This window comes from Schistocerca nitens, chromosome 1 (genome assembly GCF_023898315.1).
Source record: "Schistocerca nitens isolate TAMUIC-IGC-003100 chromosome 1, iqSchNite1.1, whole genome shotgun sequence".
In the NCBI taxonomy this organism is placed as follows: domain Eukaryota; kingdom Metazoa; phylum Arthropoda; class Insecta; order Orthoptera; family Acrididae; genus Schistocerca; species Schistocerca nitens.
Window position 1 is genome coordinate 497,986,750 of NC_064614.1, and position 23,001 is coordinate 498,009,750.

A 23,001-nucleotide genomic window follows, 5' to 3' on the forward strand; every position below is an offset into this window, starting at 1 on the left:
TGTGCAGTCGAGTGTTATGCTGATGCAAACGCACCCCCTTGGACAGCATACCCCACCTCTTGTTTTTGAATTGCATGGCGCAATTTTAGCAGTGTCTTGCAGTACCTCACAGTGTTGGTTGTTGTACCGGTGGGCAAGAACTCACACAACAATACCCCGTTCCTGTCCCAAAACACTTTGTGTTTGTTTGAATTTTTGTGATCTGTGCGACTCTGGGTGCTTCCATTGTTTGGACTGGTCTTTGGTTTCGGGCGTGCGGTAGTGCACCCAAGTCTCTTCTCCAGTGGCAATCAAGTCAAGCTATTCCTCGCCATGAGTTCCATGATCTTTAAGTTCTTGGGCCGCTTCAACGCGTTGACATTTGCGGTCTTCGGTCAACATTCTTGGCACCCACCTCGCACAAACCTTAGCATACCCTGGATGTTCCATCAAAATCTTGTCAATAGAAGTTTTGCCGACATCAGGGATCATTTCGGAGAGCTCACGAACAGTCACTCTTCGCTCTAAGAGCACCGCTGCCTTCACTGTTGATTGTTTCATCAGAAACAGATTGCCGTCTGGAATGCTCCTCATCATGGATGTCAGTACGCCCGTTCTTGAACACTCTGCCCCATTCGCACACGTGTTGTACGCTCATACACTCGTCTCCATAGATTTGGCATGGCTGGGAATGGATTTCTGCTGGCGCCATGTTTTTTTGCAGACCGGAAACTGATCAGAGCACAGCTTACACCCAGCAGGCGAAGTGAGGGGAAGATCCATCACGTACGGCTGCCAAGCCAAGACTGAGCTCCGCAGGCAGCTCGCTAGGGAGGGGATTTGGAGTGGGGGAACCAAGGTACTCCACAGAATCGCAGGGTCCATTGTAACAGCGCTTTTCAGGACTGCAGTGCCATGGGAACCTTATTTTCTGGACAACCCTCATATTTTTGTAGACTGACCAATCAAGATAAAACCATATCCAGAAATCTTCAATTCGGTCAGTTTTGTCCGATATTCAATATCATCATGGCTTTGTTTGTAAATATTGGCATGGTTTCAGCTAAATTCTTTTCAGAAAAAGAAATGTTGCATCTACCAGACTGCCTTGATCCACGGACTTATGTACATCATGTATCTCTCATAGCACTATTTTCAAAACACATACTGGTTGGCCTGGGAAGGGAATTCATTGTTAAAAGATACCTCATTGCATTTGAACTCTGAGCATGTACCAGAACACAGATGGATATAAGTGAGATTGGGCAGTAGCCGCTCCCCTTCTTGAAGATGGGTGTGATTTTTACTTTGTTCCAGCACTGGTCATTATTTTGTGTCGTCTTGAGATCTACCACAGGGTATTATAAAAAAGCGAGCTGACTGCTGGGTATTCTGTATAGAAGTAGACAGATTCCAGGGGGGCTTGTTTAATCTTTCCCATTTCTGTTCTTTCTGAGACCTACTGACACATATCTGTCTCAGTCTTCCTTGTAGCAGCGTTAGAACTAAACTGGAGTGATACTTCTGCATTTTCCTTTGTAGTGGGATACATGACAACTGAATTAAGGATTTCTGCTTTTGTTTTGCTCTCCTCAATTTCAGTTCCTGTGTCATCAATGAGTGGTGGTACAATAACTTTAATGCCACTGACAGCCTTTATGTGTGACCAGTATTTCCTCATTTTCTGCAATAGATGTTTTGATAAGATTCTCTTGTGGCAGTTGTTTAATGCATTACTTGTTGCCCTTTCAAATTTATTTGTTTTTAACACAACATACACATTATATAGCCCCAAATTTAACTGACTCAGCTTTGGACTAATATACAATACAGTAGTTGAGAGAAATATACAATACTGATGTATTTCATCATATAACACATTGCTTATCACACAATTTTATTTCATCGTACAGGTTGGTAAATTTTTAACATGCTGGTATGTAAACGAGATACTACATGTGCATTCGACACAAACTGTACACATCTCCTGTATTCACTTCTTCCTCCCTTTGTCTGTCTCTGTCCACCTAATCGTCTCACTGTTTTATCTCCTTCTCCAGCTGTCTGTCCATTTCCTGCAACGTATCTTCCTGACTATATCCTACTCCCACCTCTATTCTGATCTCCATTTCACCTCTTACTTATCCAGCTACCAACCACCTCTACACATTGCACGCGCCTCTTACACCTCCCCCTCACACTGTCCATCCCCTACCTCCTATCAATCTCATCATGTCCCAAGCCATATGCTTGTTGGTCTGTGTCATCCCTGCAACACAATAAAGCAGTGCAATATTACTTGCACAACATGCCTATCATGCAGAGCAGATATATGTTGGAGCCAGAAAACTATCTTGTCCCTGACATGCAGGCTGCCCTTCAAAGCAGGTTGATACCATTACCACACAACACACCTGTCATGCAGGGCAGCTGAGAGAGAGAGAGAGAGAGAGAGAGAGAGAGAGAGAGAGAGAGAGAGAGAGAGAGAGAGACCGGGGAGGGGGGGGGTAGGTTTCTGCTCATATATCTCCTTTCCTGATGGAGCTAGGGGGTTATAAATCCCATAGTGCATAGTGCTGATACTCTAAGACAAATCTGGTTGAAACCTATCCAGGGCTTTGAGAAGAGACACCAGAACTGCACACTGCTTTATATACGCAACAGAACATAGATGACAACAGAGTACATGTTGGTGCGGACAGAAGTGTTTGGGAGTGCACTGTTCAACAAACACTGCTGAACGTTGTGTTCCACAGCATACGACCCTCACATTTTCCCACATTCACGTAGTGACATCAATTATGATTGCATCAGTCATAGGATGATCAAGATTGGATTGTGAATCAATGGGACCGTGTCACCTTACTGGATGAACCAATTTTTGTTACACCAGGTCAATGGTCCTGTCCAATTATGCCATCAACCAGGCATCAAATTCACCTGCCCTGAATTCAATGGAATACATTTGAAATGCTATTGGGCACCAGCCCTGTGCCCAAAAACCACCGGCCCACAATTACAGGCATTGTGTAACCTGTGTGTATCATCTGGTGCCACGTACCTTGGGAAACCCACCGACGACTTGTCAAAACCTTGTCCTGCAACATCTCTGCTGTATTGCATTTCAAAGGTTGACTCACATGCTATTAAGCAACTGGTCATAATGTCCGAGTTGATCAATATACGTGGAGAATTTCTCCCTTGCAATATTATGAAAATACAAGCAAATCTACAAATCTGTTCCTTTGTATAATCACAACAGAAGAAACTTCAAAAATGTGATTTCGATATTTACTTCAAGAAGTCCTATGTAACCGAGATAATGCTAGTGGAAAGTTTAAGTGGATTGGTAATTACACAGACACGCAACTAACTCCATGGTTTATGAATTTCCACTTCAAGAGGAACAAATGTAGACAAAGTATGAGATGTTTGGGGGAGGGAGAGTCAAAATCAGGAACTCCATAGAAAGTGATACTGGTGAAGCTTGGGGACTGGTAAATCAGTTGGTGAAGAAGTAACATTTACTTCTTGCAAATTTATACACTAAGGATGATGTGTCCAATCCTGTTTATCATCAGCGAGGAACCTTAATAAGCAAGTAAGTAAACACTATGATAGATTTATGGATGGTGGTATCCAATATGTAGGCATTGTGTTTGGTGTTGAGAAAACTGATTCATGGGTCACTTTGTGCAAACTGCAAGGTTTCTTCTTTTTGTGCACTTCTTAGACTTCAATGTTTCTTAGTTTTTCAATCCCATCATCATCTGTGTTTACGCAAATGTGTATGCAAATGTGCCCCTTGAGTGAAGTGATCTGCATGAATGGGATGGAGAAACCATTGCATTATGGTGTTAGGAAGTTAAAAATGCTTTTCTTGGGTTATGTGGTGAGTTTACACGGTTCATTTTTTCCACCGTTCGCACATATTTTCCGCATATGACTTATGAAGTTCATAATCTAACATCAAAACCACAGGGTCCAAAATGCATTGTGTATTTAATAAAAGACAAAAATTTGTGACTAAAGGTGGTTTTTAATTCATACTTCCAGTGTAATAGCAGTACTTTTTATCTTACGATAAAAGCTAGTTCTGAAATTCGGACAGGTCAGAACAGCAACATTAAAATATTAAATTGTCTGTAACATCAGTACTGTAGATTTCTCTGATACGACAAAAGGAAAAGAAAATTATGGATAGTTTCAGACGCCATCAAATGATATTCAGCATATTCATGAGTCATCAGCTTGTCTACATTTGATTTTTTTTCCAGTTTCTTACAAGCTATAGAATTGAATATAGACCAATATTTAAGGAAAAAATTATGTACTCACAAATTTTTGTACAGTGGTAAGTGTCACACACTTTACCACAGGAAATGAATGTATTTTGTAAGCAGTCATCTTTGTAGAGCAACTGCATTTCCCAGTATCTTCCCAATGAAGAAAAGACAGCTAACTAATTTATTTACAACAGAGCCTTTGAGACCTATTTCTTACCCATAAAAACATGAATGAGCAACATACTATAAATCCTGACAGGTAGAGAGAGAGAGTGCGTGAGCGCGTGTGCGGTTTTTTTTTTTTGGGGGGGACATTTAAAGTTCTTTTTATATTTTTTTAAAATATTAGAAGTAGTGTTTTAATGATACAAAATTGACATTTCTTTTTAAATGAACTGGATTCAGAAACAGTGTGTAACGAGTTCAAAGATAAAAGTGTGAGGGAAAGCAGGTCGTCAGATTGTGTTCACGCACTTCCTTCCTTCCTGGGTCTGCAAACTGAAGGAGTAAGCAAATATATACATCTCCCCCCCCCCCCTCTCTCTCTCTCTCCCGCCTATACTAACCCTTCCACAGTGCACCACATGAATCGCTGACAATGTAGTACGCAGACATGCCCGAGTGGGAGGGGACGGGGGTGTTCAAGTTAGCACTACATGCTATGAATTACTAACAGTGCTAACACAAGAAACACATGTGGACAGAATAAACGTAAATTTCGCAGACTGTTCTACAATGCTAGAAGCGAAATTTATTCTAGTCATGAAGTAAAATAATTTTATTGCTCTGGGAAAGGCAACTCCTCCAGCCCCAGTGCCACTCAGTTTTCTGGTTACAGGCAAACTATACATCCCCAAGATTTTCCTGTCCAGTGCTGTTCTATAAGCAGATGAAATAACTTCACTCAACCTGTGCTTGTGTAGAGGAATTATTTTCAGTATACTGCATGTGTACTTAATTCCAGTTAGTGAGATATTATGTGAAGAAGTTATACAACTGGAGCTGTGAACTGTTTACTAAATTGAAGAGCCTGCCTCAAGTTTACTGTCCTATCAGTACCTTTTCAACAGTGTCAATTTTATTGCCTTAACTATCAATGTGTGGAACACTTCACAGTACAGGGTAGCTATCAAGTGAATCACACTCGCTTTCAGCTCTCCAGATATTTGACGAGGCTCAGAGTTTTAGATCAGCTCCCTCTGGAACGGAAGTATGTCACTTAGAAGTTTTGGAACTTCACACTTTTAAACATAAGTCAAGTAGTCCATTACTGTAGATTACCGTTCTAGACTGTAACATGATCAATCCCGTTCCATCAGACATATTCACACCCAGCATGGAAGATATCCCGTGCATGTGGGGTAAGGGCTCCACTCAGTGCAGCCCACTTTACAATTTTCAGCAGTTCTTCAATGGAGGAGATTTGTGCCATCTAGTAATAACTCTAGGGTGAAAGAAATGTAGTAATTTTCTGGCTATTTATTAATTCATCACCAAGTGGCTACTACAATATTAAACAGCTTTACAAAACACTGTCTGAGCAGACACCATCAAGATGTCACAATTATCAATACAATTCCTTTCCCACCAACATCAGATATATCGACACTTCTCAGCCATTGTTGATAGGAACATAATTTGCATAAAAGCTCAATCAGTAACTGGAAGTAACTACTCAGTTAATAAACTGAAACTGACCCTGCTCTATAAACATGAGCTTAGTTAAGTTATTTTGTCACATAAAATAATTAGATAGGAAATACTGGGGATATAAATCGTATGTAAGCTGGAAAGAGCAGTATTTGTGGTGGTGGAAGTCACCTTTATCAGAAGAACACCTGCGTGCAGAGTGACAGACTTCCCCCTCTATCAGTGTGAAATAGTGTGCAGATATTTACATAGAATGTCTTTTACCTTCCACTGCCCCTCCCTCACCCTGTTACAATTTTGGAACACAATTTATCACTTAATACAGATCCACTGCACTTGCATATGGTACATATATTTTTGTTCTTAGCCCACTTCATTTAAAAATGAATGTTTTATACCATTAAACCACTATTTTTAATAATCTGCATTTCTCCATTCCTTGCAACATGGAAACTTTTACCCCAAGACAAAAACAGAATAGGACCTTTCTTGTAGGAAGTATTTTGTACTGGGTAACATTTTCACTAGGAACTGCAGTTTTCTAGTTATTCAGGTGCTATTACACCAAATGGCACTTCTATGTCTTGAGTGTGCACTCCAGTTTTGCTCCATATTAGTTGTCAATGCATTTTCACCCAGTCTGCAATTGGCAGGAAGGAATGAAGTTAGTCATCTTATGAACCGAATAAAATAATCTGAATGGCAAGAAGAGACTTTAATCCCCATTCTGCTAAATATGATTCCCATGCTCCAACAACAGCACCATCTCACTCAGTTTGAGCATGGAAACTACGTAATACAGAAATGTACATTAATTACAATTACCAATTGTGAACACCCCACTGAAGCTGCAAAACTAGACACAAACTAAACTCCTCCGGAACAGGCCATGAAGGCCCAATGGTACTGACTGGCCGCCATGTCATCCTCAGCGCACAGGTGACAATGGATGCAGATACGGAGGGGCATGTGCTCAGCACACCACTGTCACAGCTGTATGTCAGTTTCAGAGACCGGAGCTGCTACTTCTCAATGAAGTAGCTCCTCACTTTGCCTCTCAAGAGCTGAGTGCACCCTGCTTGCCAACAGAACTCAGCAGACTAGATGGTCACCCATATAAGTGCTAGCCCAGTCTGACAGCGCTTAACTTCGGTGACCTGACAGGAACCAGTGTTACCACTGCGGCAAGGTTGCTTGCTATTGATGCTCCGAACACTTCCTTAAATCCATCCATGTAAAAAAGGATTTAGCACTTTCACAGACAATGCACACCCACAGCTTTAAATACAGTGGTACCAAAAGGTAGCATGTGAAGAATATTCAACTTACAACATGCAGAAATATAACATTACATTTACAGCAACTGAACTTCACAAGGAAATAGGAATGATTTTGCCTCTTTCCTACACTAAACATTTTAACAATGTTGTCAGATGCACTTGTTTTATAATAAATTTTCATGCCAAACATAAGGGGGAAAGTAAGCACAAAGATAATTTTACAGTTAGTTGAGTAATCCTTTAACATTCAATGTAAGAAATTTTTTTTCCAACACCGACAATTGAAAGCAGTAAGAAGACTTCCAATGTCATTCTCCCGACAATATAACTGTTAGATATAGAATTCAAATAAGCCTTTACGTGCCATTTATTACAATTTCATCTAATTTTAAGAGGGTATCGACACCCTTTGTTATGCCACTTATTTGCAGATTACTATTTCACTGTCATGGAGTTTTGCTGCTGTCTGGTTTGTGGGGTGCTCAACTGCGCGGTCGTTAAGTGCCCGTACAAAGTCCAATTTTTACACAGTACATTTTTTTTCATAATCCAATGTAGCCACAGTCACAAATGATGATGAAATAAGGACAACACAAACACTATGTCCTCGGCCGGGAATCGAACCCAGGACCCTGTGATCCAGAAGCAGTAATGCTAGCTACTAGACCATGAGCTGCAGACAGAGTTTTGTCGATTCTGTGAATTCAAATTTGAATGAATTCTCTTAAGGTAAATGATTTTAAACAAGTGGACTGTAAGTGGATTAATAAAACAAACAATTTGCAACTCATCTAAAAAAACAATACAACCGAGTAACAAGTATGAATTATCACTCTATTGTACTCACAGATCAGGAGAAAATTAAAATTCTGTTTAGCAACAAATCAACTTCTGTTAGTATCTGAAGAGCATGTTACACACACACACACACACACACACACACACCTTCCATTAAACTTCAATAGGACAGTAAGAAATTTAGAATAGAAAGAGGAATCAACATAGATTTCATATAATCAAAACTATGATCACATATGAAAGAGGGCATTTTTATTTTCTGATCCCCATAACTAGGGTAAGGAAGACGAACTACATGTTAAACACAACTGAAACATTAATTTTCCTGACACTTTGCAATTGCCTTTGGTGTAGATAAATTTCAACAATAAATGGAAGAACTTAAGTTTGAAAGTGGGCCTGGCTGTAAGACTAGAATTATGAATAACTGAAAGAGAAAACTTATACATGTTTACAATTACATCTTAGAACCAGTTGCGTTTTTATGTTTAGAGTAGATGAAAAAACCTGTATGGATACCAGAAGATTAAACATGGCTTCATGTGATTCTGGTAAACTGAATTTGGTTTCTAAAACTACACTGCTGTGTCAGAAAAGTGAAGTATGCAATCAGTTTGTATTACCAGTTTCAACTTACAGCAATGAGACAAAACTTTAACATTTAAGAACTCTGTATAAACCCTTTAACAATGGAGAAATGTATATCAGGAATTACTAGGAAACAAATAAATGGACAAGACAATAGAGTGGAATGGAAGACTTAATTTTGATTAATGAAAATGAAATCCTGTAAGGTGGTACAGGGTGGGTGAACTGAGACATTTCTTTAGCAGATTACAAGAGGCATGGCAGACAATAATCTAATTGCAGGTGGGCCTAGAACATTAGGAAAATGCGAGAGCTATCACCAATAATGAAAGGGTCTTGCCAAGCATAATACTATAGTACAATCTTGTGCCCAGATGAATGCCAATGACTGCAATCTAATATTATAGTACTCCAAGTGTACCTGGATGTAGCATGAACTAATCTGACAGACTAAGGAAAGACATATTCTAGTCTAATGTAAAATGCCTTCATGACAGTTGCAATAGCTTGCTGTTAAAGTCATTAGATTTATTTATGATGAAAAAGGTAAAAGAGTGACAATGCTGACAGATGTGATGGAATGTGCAAGTAAAATGTTAAAGTTGGGTGAGATGATGTGTAAATTAACTGCAGAAAGAATATGATGTGTGGAGTGAGAGCCAAGTATTTAACATAAAGAAGCAGCAGCAGCAAAAAATTCATAATACATATATAATTAACAATATGGATAAATACCTTATTGACAGCAGTTACTGCAAAATTACGAACAATACAAAGATACGGTAACTGAAGAAAACTTCATAAGTTATGTTCGCTAAAATAGCATTTTATTGCATGACTGGTTTCGAGAGAGCCATGCTATGAACTGATCTTATGCTTTTGAACTTTTCCCAGACTAACCATGTCAGGAGTATACAACACTAAGGTATAGCAGATTGTGAAAACTTCACAGCTTTAATCAAACAGAGCTTTACTTAAACTAGTAAAGAAACTGAGAAAAATTGTTCTGTCTATAGAATTTGGTTTTAGAAGGTGTCAGAAGAAATGAATCTGATGTGGTAAGGGAAAGTGTTAAAAAATTCGTACCACTTTAAAATTATATGAAAAACTGAGGCATCACAATTAGAACAACCAGACGGAATGTAGATTCGAAGAAACTGCATTCTGAATACGTGTTGTCGAAGTGTGCAAGGAGTATTCTCAAACAAAGATTGTGATAGCAATCTGCTTGTAACACTGGAATGTAAGCTTCTTGGACATAAATGACAGTTTTACCATCTGGTCATGTCTTCAGTTCACTATGCAAAGTAAAAAATACATGTATGTACTGTATCTATTTTACGTAATGGTGATGGTTGCTGGCTTCAGTTCAAAGACTGGCTTGATACAGTTCTCAACACACATCTGCCCCGTACAAGCCTCATCTTTGCACAACTACTGCATTCTACATCCACATTAATCTGTTTATTGTGGCCACGAATTTGTCTTCACTTTCCTTCTTTAGCAGTTTAACTATGTCTTGTCATCTCAGATGTGACTTATCAATATATCCCCATCCTTTTAGTCTGGTTGTGCCATAAACTATTCTCATTTTATTTCACTATTTTTTCGGTACTTACTCTACCAACCTCCAGCATATTTCGAAACATTTTCTTCTGTATAGTTAACTTTTCACTATGCTGTATGGCTGCACTACTAATAAATATTTCTGTAACAGACATTCTAACAAATTGATTTTCAACTTTTACATATTTCACTGCCTCAGGGAAGCTTCTTATTTGAAAGCAGTATTTTCTATCCTCTTTACTTCTATCTTCATCAGTTACCTGGTGCCCAAATAACAAAGCCAGTCTGTAAATCACTGCATGCAAACTAGTGATGGGGAGCTCGTGAATGAGTCGTTCAAATGAACGCTTCACTCCAGTGAAGTGTGAACTAACCACTCAATTTCAATGAACTGGTACTTCAAACTCTTCGCAGATAGCACACTCCACACTTTTTTCTAGTTCACTCACTCTCTTCCCCTCTCCGTCTCCCACTGCATCGGCGCTACGTCACTCATCCTCCCTTCACTTCAGTCCTCCCTCTACTGCCTGTCGACGAATCTCGCGGTGTTTGTTGGGAACGATGGGTTATGAAGGCTTGTGGAAATGAGGGGTGAGGGGAAAGCAGCGTCAGTTGCTTCCTGCAGTGCTGACATCATCACCCGTGACTATTTGTTCAGTTAAACTTCGCGTCTACGGGTAGCCTACCGTTGGCAGCGCTTGCAGACAAATGAATACTAAAGATACAAACGAGAGGCTGGCTGTGTGAGCACGCACAGCCAACATGAACATAAATGTTTGTTAATAACACTGATAGAGGGATTTTACATGATATCGTACCAATGACTACAGGTGACAGTTTACGTTTTGAATCTGGAGGGTTATATTCTCAACAAAAATAAAATCTACAGGAAAACTTCTGAATAATTACTTAACGTAGGTATATAGGCTTTGTGACAGTGGTAAACACACTCATTCTATTTTGGATTAAATTTTAAAAGGAACATAAAATCGGACTGCCTTTCGTTGATAGTTCTAGTTTTCAGTCCATGAATACGACAAATAATGTTTCATTTGGCAGATAAAAGCTTTTTGGGCGCTTCATGAGAAAATGTCGAGCAAGATTAAATGTAATGCCTTCTTTATATGTGACAGGCTTCTCTGTTTCTTTCCTTTGTCCCCTTCGACCATGCCCTATTTAACTCAGACGCTATAAGAGCGCAAAACGTTGCGTGCACGTTACTGCATAGTTCGGCAAAATTATGAAGTATTACGAAGCTTTATTGCACGAGCTAGGCGAAGCGAGCGTAGCCGCAGCTGAGCAGCGAACTGGGCAACTTCGCCAGGCTTCCGTACTTCATGAATGAACTACTTCATTTGAACGCTTCACGGCAAAGAGTGAAATGAATGAAGTAGTTCACGGGAATGAACGAGTTCGACCCATCTCTAATGCAAACCAACTACAAGTGGTCGCCCTCTGTGATATAGATATAATAAGTCAGCAATTCATTGTTTTGTTACTTAGTTCACTACTGCTGGAACACATGACAAATTCTGAAAAATTTGTTCTAACATTGTAGAGCATCTTACAATGGACAGCATGTCACTGAATTCAAACGAAGTCTGGTCTGTCAGCTCATACAATCTGATCAAATGAGTGGCCAGATTTACTCAACTGTCTATTAAGATTTAGGGAGGCAAGGAATCTGAAAACTTTCATAATGACCTTCACCAACTTTTTGGAACCAGTTTAAATGAACCCTGATACTGAATCTTGAAAAAATAATACATAAGGAGTGTACACCTTTTCAAAGAAAAACTGAATCCACTGTTGGAAAACTACACAGTAGACTGGTTTCACTAATGGTTCCAAATACTGAACTTCAAAAGAGGGGTAGGAAATATTCTAGCAAAAAGATGTTACCAAATATTTCCAAATGGTCCAAGTCATCCTTTTATAAGTATACTTAAGCTCTTACTAAATAAGTGCAAAAGCAAACATTTTGGTAAACACAGCCCTATTTAAGTGCAATGAGTGAGCACTGCTGGAGTAAAACTTCATTATTCAGCGATCTGCAGACTTTTAGTAACAGTGAGAAGGTAGCTTTAAGGCCTCATGCATAGTGTCAAGTGCAGTTTTAATCACCTTTGCTGTTGGTAGTGGCAGCAGAACAGTTGCGTTTTTTCTGCGGTTTATTTCATTTTCTTGATCTCTCCACTTAACACAACCATGATGTTTTTAGTTACTGATAAGAAAAGCCTTAACTTTCATAAACAGTTGATACAGTACAAAACTATTTGGTTAAAAATCTGAAAGACTAAAAGGCAATGTTGTCGCACATGGCCTCTCAAGTCTTTACTGAAGCACTGAATCATATGTATAAGGTATTAAGATACCATTCAAGTTTCTGAGCTTTAATGATTATGACACACTAAAATCTTTTGAGAGCGTAAAATATGGCAGCGTGTTAGTATAGAACATTAAGTACCAAGTAATGCCACACTGGCTATTGTGCCAGCAGACTGCTTTATGAACATTTGTGGTGTCACTTCAGATTAAGAACTTTAATGTTTCCTACAACTAAAAGACGAGGCCAGTTATGATTCTTTACTGAAAAAGGACATTAAATTAACAACCAAATTTGTACATAAAAGTTCCTTAGCCGTGTCTTCCACCAATGAAACTATTGGAAGTCTCACTCAAGAAATGTTTTGCTAACATAACATCTGGTTCACACTGTAATTGAGTCTGCAGAAGAAGATCCCCCGACAGTCGTGGGCAAAATGGTTGTGTTGAGTGTTTACCTCAACCATCATGTAACACATTTTGTACACATCTCTACGGCAATTTCTGTGTTGCTGGAGCTCTACAGATGACATTTTGTCTGCAGCTGTTTGCACTTATCAGTTTAAAGGTGCCAACAGTGTTGCCACCTGTCAAAGATCATATTTTGCCAACTACTGTATGTTTCTGGCCTAAATGGTTACAGTAGCCACATCTGCAACAGCCAATCTGAAGGACTGAAAACATGGTTCAGCCATGCTGTAGCCTGACCATTTAGCTCAAACATTATTTTGGCCAAGGTAAATGGCATGGTTACATAACACAAAAGGTGCAATATACATACTCAAATAAAAAGAAAATATTGGCCCTTGATAAATACCTGAAAGACAAGAGATGTGAGTTATGTTGTATTATTACACACACTAGCAACACTTACGAAGCCGTTCCAAAACTGTGTTTCAGTAAGTTTCAGTTTCTCACGATCAGAGTTCAGATTGTAGTACACAAAAATTAAATAACAATGACAAAAACCTAATCATCTCTTTAAATAAATAATATACTTGTGCCAGAAACATTATTCTAAAGCCACATTCAACCTCTGAACTGTCATACATTACACAAAAATGGAATGAATGTCATCTTAAGTTAGAAATCATACCGTTCTCAGTATCAGTGTTTCTCAAACTTGTGGCAGGCTATTCTATAATGTTTGCCATTATCACTAACCTTTTAAATTTCAGACAGCATTCTACCGCAAACTACAAAAAGATAAATTTTCTGATTTATGACAAATTATTCTATGAGCTTTTCTTGTTCCAGAAGAGGCATGCATTGTTTTTAACAGACAGTAAGAAGGCCAAATTGTCAAATGTCGCGCCTCACCTTGAATTTGCTCTCAGCCCTGCCTCATAGTTTGAGACACGCTGATAATTAAAGTTTGAAGACCTAAATCTGCTGAAAAGAAAAAGAAACCTCTGATGAAGCGACAGCATTAACACTAGTAATAAATTATGAGAAACCTAACACAAATGACAGAAGCTCGTGATCTGCCACAATGTAAGCAAGAGACTACTAGAAGTCAATAATGAATGCAGCGAAATGTTATGTGATGATTATGTGAGTCATTTATTTCACTTTGAAGCAAATATTACATTTTTCTCTTGTAACAAACATGGCTACATGAGAAAACTACGCCAATTCTCCGCTCACAGGCACATTTTGCACCATTTCTGCCATACCATCTACTGCAAATAACTGTAAAAAATGATTACTATCTTAATACTCCCAGCTAAACAATTTGAAAAATTTGCAAAGCCTACAAAATGTGGCATTCACAAACTATGCATTCTTAATATAATGTCTGATTACGAGTAACCACATATATTACCATTACCAAGTACTAATAATTTTGCCTAAAATGCTTATTCATAACTATTGCAAGTTTCAGGTCTCTCTCTCTCTCTCTCTCTCTCTCTCTCTCTCTCTCCCCCCCTACACACACACACACACACACACACACACACACACACACACACAAAACACGTTGAGTGCAATATTTCAAAATTCAACTAGAAGAGAGATTGTTGGTGGGAAACTTGTTTTAGCACCACCACAAATAATTTGTTGCAATGAAGATTAAAAATAACCACTGCCATGCTGTGTCATGACACATGCTGCCTTTAATGGACAATTATACTTTCAAATATGTATCCCATTTAGCTGCTGTGAAATTTTAACAAATTTGCAAAGACACAAAATACTATGTAATGGTTGTATTGACTGATGTAGTAGTTACAGTTACTACATTAGACATTACATCCCAGGAATCATTTAAGCAGCTTTCTTGAAAAGCATATATATATATATATATATATATATATATATATATAAATCAGCATTTTACAGTAACCTTTAAAGGTACTTAAAACCACTACTGCCATTTGACAAACAGAACTTTAATACAGAACTTCTGGCTTTTACTCTCAGTATTTTTTCGAGATGATACATAATCCCACCTGAGCAATTTGGGAACAGACATATGGCTCATACAACAGATGGTTAATTTTGCTTCAGATAAAAGCTTTGAAAAACACACAGTACCACTATCATTTTATATTCTCAAGAATATAATCAATTTCCATATTTAAAGGTATGTGATAACTGACAAGGTTGTGGCATAGGAGCAGTGAGTATTAAGAATATGGTGTGCTGAAAGCAAATTCAATGGAGACTTTACAAATAATAAATAACAAAAACAGGATGAGAATGTCACTGGTGATATGAAAAAGATCAATGTAATGTGATGCACAACTAGCAATAGAAATTTTTAACTGAAGTAGGATACAAACATAACAGTAACAATATTTTTGATAAAATGTACTAAAGACTTTGAACTAGTTTTAAAAATGGTATCTTTAATAACAACAGTATATGTACTACAAATCTTTAGGAAAGACAGACTGGTGTGAGAAAATACTGCTGAAAGTTTGTACACAAGAATTTTGGGTGAAAAAAGAAAGGTTCCACATTATGACGATTGATCGTGCAAAATGATATACGGAACAGGAAAGTAATTAACTAGGCTAAAATAGCTATTGTGTGATGGAAGAGGTTCAGTGAAGCAATATTACCAGTGACGGAACAAAACATCATCAATCAGTACTTTAGAATGACAACTGGCAACTCTCAACAGAGAATTCAAGACTATCACTAATTTAATATAAAATGAGTTCAACCAAAAGGTACTGCACCACAAAAGTATTCACTGACTGACCACAGAAAAAAAATACCAGTATTATAAGTACTTCGCAGAGATGTGAACATCTAATAATACAGTGTGTATAAACATTTAACTTCTGGCAGCTGTTCCAATTTTGCTAACAGGATAGCAAATTTTCTCTCTCACACAAATTCAGTCATTAACTGAGTTTAAGTACAACAGCTCATGATAATCTAGGACAATTGTCAGGAACTATGTAGCAGTGTGTTGAAAAGGCTAGTTTTCAGACAGGATTCTGAAAAATTTCAAAGCATAAAATTTCAATAGCCTTTTGGACAGCCTATGAATTACAACTGTCGAAAAAGTGAGCATCATGTGTTAAACTCATTGGGGACTGAGGTACTAATGACGCAAATGGTCTATTCACAAACAGAATATAGTACCAGAGAACAATTAAAGACTTTCACTGGTAAGAAAGTGTCACTGTCAAGGCAGTTTATATGATTTCTGTTTTAATATGAGCCAAGGAGAGGAACACAAGAATCAAGGATGCGGTGAGAACAACAATTTATTCCTATGTCAATGAGGAAAATGTAAATAGTTGGAGATAGAATTTGAAGATCTCATCCGGAATACGAAGGAAGCCCTCTTCTGTAGACAGAAGAGACTTTCTGGAAGGTGTGATCCCGCACAGATCTTATGAAAGCATGAGGAGAAACTGCGTGCCTTTTCCATATGGGTGACAAATATTCTTCTGTGGACCTGCAACAGCCTCTGGAATCTAACAGTATGACAATTCTTTGTGGCATAATGCAGCTGAGTGGGTGGAGGGGGAGGGGGGGGGGTGTAGAAACCGGAATTGTGATGCCTATTTAACTGTATACATACTTTGTATGCTTCACAATATATTTTCAGAAATAATGAGATTTTCTGTCTGTACAAAAACATACATAATTTATAATTTCAGGTGCCAAATCATTTACTACTACTACTACTACTACTACAACTACACAAAAAGGAGCCCACTACTTCAGATCAAACTGAATTCTTGCATCACCTCAATTACATATCTTTTGCATTTTCTTTTAAAAAATGCTGAACTGCCTTGATACACCTCTCACTACTGTGTGTTCATAGGAAAATTTCATGGAGTTTCACAAATCAAACACATATGTAACTGTCACAGGAAAAACTATATACTCTAGTAATTTAACCCAACTATCCCTTCATTCCTTTGCTTTGCTCTAACCACCCCTTTTTCTCATTCAAAATAAAGTCTTCACAGAGGGTAATATGCAATCCTCAAATAGATTCACTCATCTTAAACAGGGTCACAAAAATTGCATTTACAAGTCAGAATTTCAAATACAGTGTGTTTCAACATGGCAGTTGAAAACTTTTAGGGTTGGGAGGAGTAGAAGCGCGCGCGCACACACACACACACACACACACACACACACACACACACACACACACACACACACACACAGAGAGAGAGAGAGAGAGAGAGAGAGAGAGAGAGAGAGGGGGGTGGGGGGGGGAAGAGAGAGAGAGAGAGAGAGAGAGAGAGAGAGAGAGAGAGAGAGAGAGGGGGGGGGGGGGGAAGAGAGAGAGAGAGAGAGAGAGAGAGAGAGAGAGAGAGAGAGGGGGGGGGGAAGAGAGAGAGAGAGAGAGAGAGAGAGAGAGAGAGAGAGAGAGGGGGGGTGGGGAAGAGAGAGAGGGGGGGGGGAAGAGAGAGAGAGAGGGGGGTGAAGAGAGAGAGAGGGGGGGGGGAAGAGAGAGAGAGAGGGGGGGGGGAAGAGAGAGAGAGAGAGAGAGAGAGAGAGAGAGAGAGAGAGAAGAAAGGAACGACACCAACAGGTTAATAAAATGATTATGCTTGCCAGGAGACGTCGCCGGTAGTGCAACCGACTTTTTGAAACCAGATATACAGTTCTTTAGGTTAACCAGACTATTTGCTTCAACTTTTTTAATGCTACTGAGTGTTACACAAAATTCCAATTTTTTTTTTGACAATTACTTGTAAATGAGCGCCTATCAGAGTGAAAAGCTGCAGTGTGCGATACCTAGGATCTTAACCTATGTAACCGTATGGGTATTACAACCTGCAGCCACTCACTATGGTAGGCCCTCATTTACAAGTAATTGACAATAAAAGTTTCTTAATTCTGTGATCCTCAATAACATTAGAAAAGTAAAATTATGTAGTCTGGTTGTGTGGTGGAGTGGAGAGTATAATAGCTCCACATGCAAAAGGTTGTGGGTTCTATGCTTCACAGGTGCAGTGTATTTTTTTTAAACCTTTATCAAAATGACTCATCACTATGTTTAATCAGCTAATTAGTTTCAATGTAATTTTTAATTTCTATTCCTTTGTCACATTATTTTGATCACCATATCAAGTTTTTTCATTAGTTTTATTTTCTTTATGTTTTCTTTTTCCAATCGGAATTTTTGTAAACATTAATTCAATTACCTTGAATAAAATTTTTACCCTCAGCAGAGTGTGCGCTGATCTGAAACTTCCTGGCAGATCAAACCTGTGTGCCGGACCGAGACTCGAACTTGGGACCTTCGCTTTTCACTGGCAAGTGCTCTACCGGGTCCCAAGTTCGGGTCTCTGTCCAGCACATAGTTTTAATCTACCAGGAACCTTCATGAATTCATTATAATATACAATTTCAATCTACCAGTTAAAGAACAAATGACCAAATTTTATATACACACGAAAAAAAAGTTTTGCATCACCCCGGTTCCCAAAACTCCTGCAGATGTTGAATATGGATATTGTATCGCAGATACAGTCACTTAGACTTTTCAGAGATGTCACTAAACCTGCCCAAGGATGTAAACAACCAGGCATGAGCAGTGACTATTAGCCGATCAGTTGCAGTCATTCCACCAGGAAAGAGGTACATGGCTCGTGTTGTCTGAAGTTCAACCACGCCTAGATGGTCACTAACGCGGTTCAATCACATCCGCATTGCTACTTTGTGCCAGGAAGGGCTCTCAAAAAGGAAGTGTCCAGGCGTCTCTGAGTGAACCAAAGTAATGTTGTTCAGACATGGAGGAGACAAAGAGAGACAGGAACTGTCAATGACATGCCTTGCTCAGGCTACCTAAGGGCTACGACTGCAGTGGATGACCACTACCTACGGATTATGGCTCTGAGGAACCCCGACAGCAACACCACCATGTTGAATAATGACTTCTGTGCAGCCACAGGACGTTGTGTTATGACTCAAACTGTGCGCAATAGGCTGCATGATCAGCAACTTCATTCCCGACGTCCATGGTGAGGTCCATCTCTGTAACCACGACACCATGCAGTGCGGTACATATTGGCCCGTCCATCTCTGTAACGACACCATGCAGTGCGGTACATATTGGCCCAACAACATGGCGAATGGACCACTCAGGATTGGTATCACATTCTCTTCAACGATGAGTCGCATATGCCTTCAACCTGACAATTATTAGAGACTTGTTTGGAGGCAACCTGGTCAGTCTGAATGCCATAGGCACACTGTCCAGCGAGTGCAGCAAGGTGGAGGTTCCCTGATGTTTTGGGGTGGCATTATGTAGGGCAAACGTACACCGCTGGTTGTCATGGAAGGCGCCGTAATGGCTGTACGATACGTGAATGCCATCCTCCGATCGATAGTGCAACCATATTAGCGAGGCATTTGTCTTCATGGATGACAATTTGCACCCCCGTCATGCACATCTTGTGGATGACTTCCTTCAGGGTAATGATATTGCTAGTGTGGCCAGTATGTTCTCCAGACATGAACCCTATCGAACATGCCTGGGATAGAATGAAAAGGGCTGTTTATGAACGACGTGACCCACCAACCATTCTGAGGTACGTACACCTAATCGCCGTTGAGGAGTGGGGCAATCTGGACCAACAGCGCCTTGATGAAGTTGTGGATAGTATGCCACAATGAATACAGGCATGCATCAATACAAGAGGATGTGCTACTGGGTATTAGAGGTATTGGTGTGTACAGCAATCTGGACCACCACTCCTGAAGGTCTCTGTATGGTGGTACAATATACAATATGTGGTTTTCATGAGCAATAAAAAAGAGCGGAAATGATCTTTATGTTGATCTCTTCCAATTTTCTGTACAAGTTTCGGAACTCTCAGAACCGAGGGGATTCAAAACTTTTTTTGATGTGTGTATTTATATTGACTGTGCAGTGGTATAAAAATTAATTTTCGTAACCAGACATGCAACTTTTTTGCATGGTAATCATGACAAAAACATTTAAAACATAATCTAAATACCTAACACACTATGGGCAAAATAACGCCGAAGATGAAATTCAAACAAAATGAGAGATATGTATAATTAATACAATAATGCAGACAAAACAACAGAATGATAAAAGAAATTAAACTGAAATCAATACATAAAATTAAAGAGAAACACATGAACAAAGATTTCAAGTGGAAAAAGAATGACAGTAAGAAAAATTGAAAAATTAGAGCAAATTAACTACTTGATACAATTCAAATGATGTGACTAAGAAATGAAAATTAATTTCATTTCCAACCAATCAATAGATAAAAATTATGATCAAAGTCATTTCAATAAAGATTTAAAAATAAAAAAAAAAAAAAAAATTCTGCAACTAGCAAGCTTCAAAGCTACAACCTCCTGCATGTGAAGCTAGTATCCCATTCATTAAAAGACAACCAAACTATCTGTTTCAAGCCTTTTTAAAGCTCTAAGTGTCACACAAAATTCCGAAATTTTTTTTCATCAATTACTTCTAAATGACAGTCCACAAGTGTGAATGGTTGCAGTATGCGATACCAAGGATCTTAACTTATATAACCACATAGATAGTTTCAAAAGTTGATTCCACTGCTGGGGGACCTCACCTTGTTAGCACAGCAGAAACAAGGAAATAAAAACAAAAACAGACAATGACAGGCATCAAAGAAGGGGTTCGACAATATGACTTCCGAGGATGAAACAGGCCTCACACCTCTGATGCATGGAAGATTTGGTGTCCTGGAAAATACCGGCATGTCCTGGACTACTACAAATGCTGCGATGATGCATGCAGGAAGTTCCTCAGCACTGGCAATAGGATTTCACACACCAGTGTCATTTTGTATCCCCAGAGTACAGGCAACTGAGGTGTTGCAATCTCACTGGCCAATGCAGTGGACCACCCTGACTGATCTAATGTTGACGATATGTTGCATTCATGTGGCGACACATCAAGGCTGTAATGTGACGGGGCCCCATCTGGCTGAAATCATATGCCAAAAGCATCACATTGTGATTATGTGCATCTTTCAACAACTGCAGCAATACTACTGAAGAAAGTTGAGATAGCTTGCACATGTCAAACACTGGAGCAACAAGTAGTCCGATGAGGTGGTCCCCAGTTATGTCGTGTCATACATTAACTGAAAACCATTTCTGGGCTGCATGGCTTCTTGTTGCATGTGAGTTCTCCTCCAACCACACGTGAGTGTTACGTGGGTTGAACATTCCCTCTCACAAGGATGTCGCTTCATTGCGAGCAGACTGGTGGCTGAGAAACACAGATCTCTTGCATGCATCTGTAAATACCACTATGCAAAGGCCACTTGTGGAACAAAATTGTCTTCAAGCACTAATTGCATGTGCTGAATGTGAAACGGATGCATGGAGTTGTCATGCAGGCTCCACCTGATACTGCTGTGGGAAATCCCAATATGACTAGCAATAGCCCAGATACTGGCACAGGGATGTTCTATACCACCCCCAGCAGTCTCTTTGCTGGTTAACATTGATGCTGTCCTCTCACATTGTTGCCTCTTCTCACTGAAGGACCCCCTTTCAGACAACCTCCTGTGGAGGCAGACGAAGGTGTGGCAGAGGGTTTGCCTTGTGGGGTAAAGTTGGGAGTACAACCACTGTGTGGCAGGTCACTGCGATCACCGGCCCCAGATGCCAGATGCATATCAGCAACATGCCATCCTACTTCCACCCTGTTGGTAGGCAAAATGAAGCTTCACAGTGACTGTGTCCACAACAACTGTGGACATGCTGCATAATCTGAAATTGCAGGTGTATGTGGCACCACCGACTGTGTACGCCAGCCAAAACTGTGAGTGTTTTATCTGTATTAAGCATAATAAACATTTGTTCTCACTCTGTTCGTGTCCTTCCTTTGCTTTGTGTGTAACTGCTACAGTGCCAGAAAAGCATCTCCGACCATGCACTGCTACACCACTTTCCATCGTGAAACACCCAATAGAGTACAACAGGTAGTTTCTAATGATATACTAAAACAACTTCTGCTACCAAAAGTCACAATGCAGCAGTTGGCTAATATTTGTAACCGACAATTATTTACTGTCTACCTCTACCTTTCCATGATGTCACAACATTTAAGTACATGTTAATATCCCTCATCAAGAACTGGGCCCTTCCATGTGACAGCCTACATGGTGTCAGGACAATGGGAAAAAGGTGGGTTATAAAGATGTCAGTATCTTAACTAGAGATGGAATCTTGTCTTGCTCAAAACAGTTGGGGAAAAAATATATAAAAACAAAGATGAGGTGACTTACCGAACGAAGGCGCTGGCAGGTCGATAGACACACAAACAAACACAAACATACACACAAAATTCTAGCTTTCGCAACCAACGGTTGCCTCATCAGGAAAGAGGGAAGGAGAGGGAAAGATGAAAGGATGTGGGTTTTAAGGGAGAGGGTAAGGAGTCATTCCAATCCCGGGAGCGGAAAGACTTACCTTAAGGTAAGACTGTACTTATGAAAAGAAACAACGTGGAACCACAACCAGTTGAGATAATATTCAGAAACCAACAATTTCATAGTTTTCCAGTGAATGCATTTTATTTGCTAGTCCATTTAATTAGCTTTTGTATTTGTTTTGAACTTTGTTTTCAAACACCTAGTCAAAACACAAGTACAGAAAAATTAACAAAACCTACTATATTGTCAGTAAGATCCAATAAATTTCATCCCCCTCCCCAGCATGAACTCTCAATGCGAAATTACCTTTGTATCGGAACACATTTTAAAGTTTTCAGAAAGTGGAATATTGTTAGTACATCTCTTCCCCAATACAGTACATCCATTTTTGGAAATATCAGTCCCAACTGCACTAAAACCCATGTTAAAATGACTTGTTTGTGCATTTTCCCTTTACACTTAGCTTCTTCAAATTTGGCAGTACTGGTACTGTTTTTGGGGCCACTGCAACTTTGGCCACAGAGTACTGAGGGTGGTGGGAGTAGGATGTTTGCAACCATGTGGTACAGTAATGTGCAGGGAGACAGTGCTATTTAGTGCTGGCAACTCTGAAAACCATATATCGTTTGCTATGGTAGGAAT

The 23,001-nt window shown here is 39.4% G+C and overlaps 1 protein-coding gene across 4 annotated transcripts in view; it reads right to left on the reverse strand.

Moving 5' to 3' along the window:
• LOC126252788 (synaptic functional regulator FMR1) overlaps positions 1-23,001 on the reverse strand; it is a 221,820-nt gene that overhangs the window by 168,762 nt on the left and 30,057 nt on the right. For 2 of the 4 annotated variants that reach the window (XM_049953746.1, XM_049953724.1), the window contains exon 6: positions 13,793-13,864. The exons of 1 other annotated variant lie outside the window; for it this stretch is intronic. In XM_049953746.1, the coding sequence (XP_049809703.1) occupies positions 13,793-13,864 (72 nt within the window). The remainder of the gene's footprint in view (positions 1-13,792; positions 13,865-23,001) is intronic. One more of the 4 variants, XM_049953732.1, reaches the window with a different exon arrangement.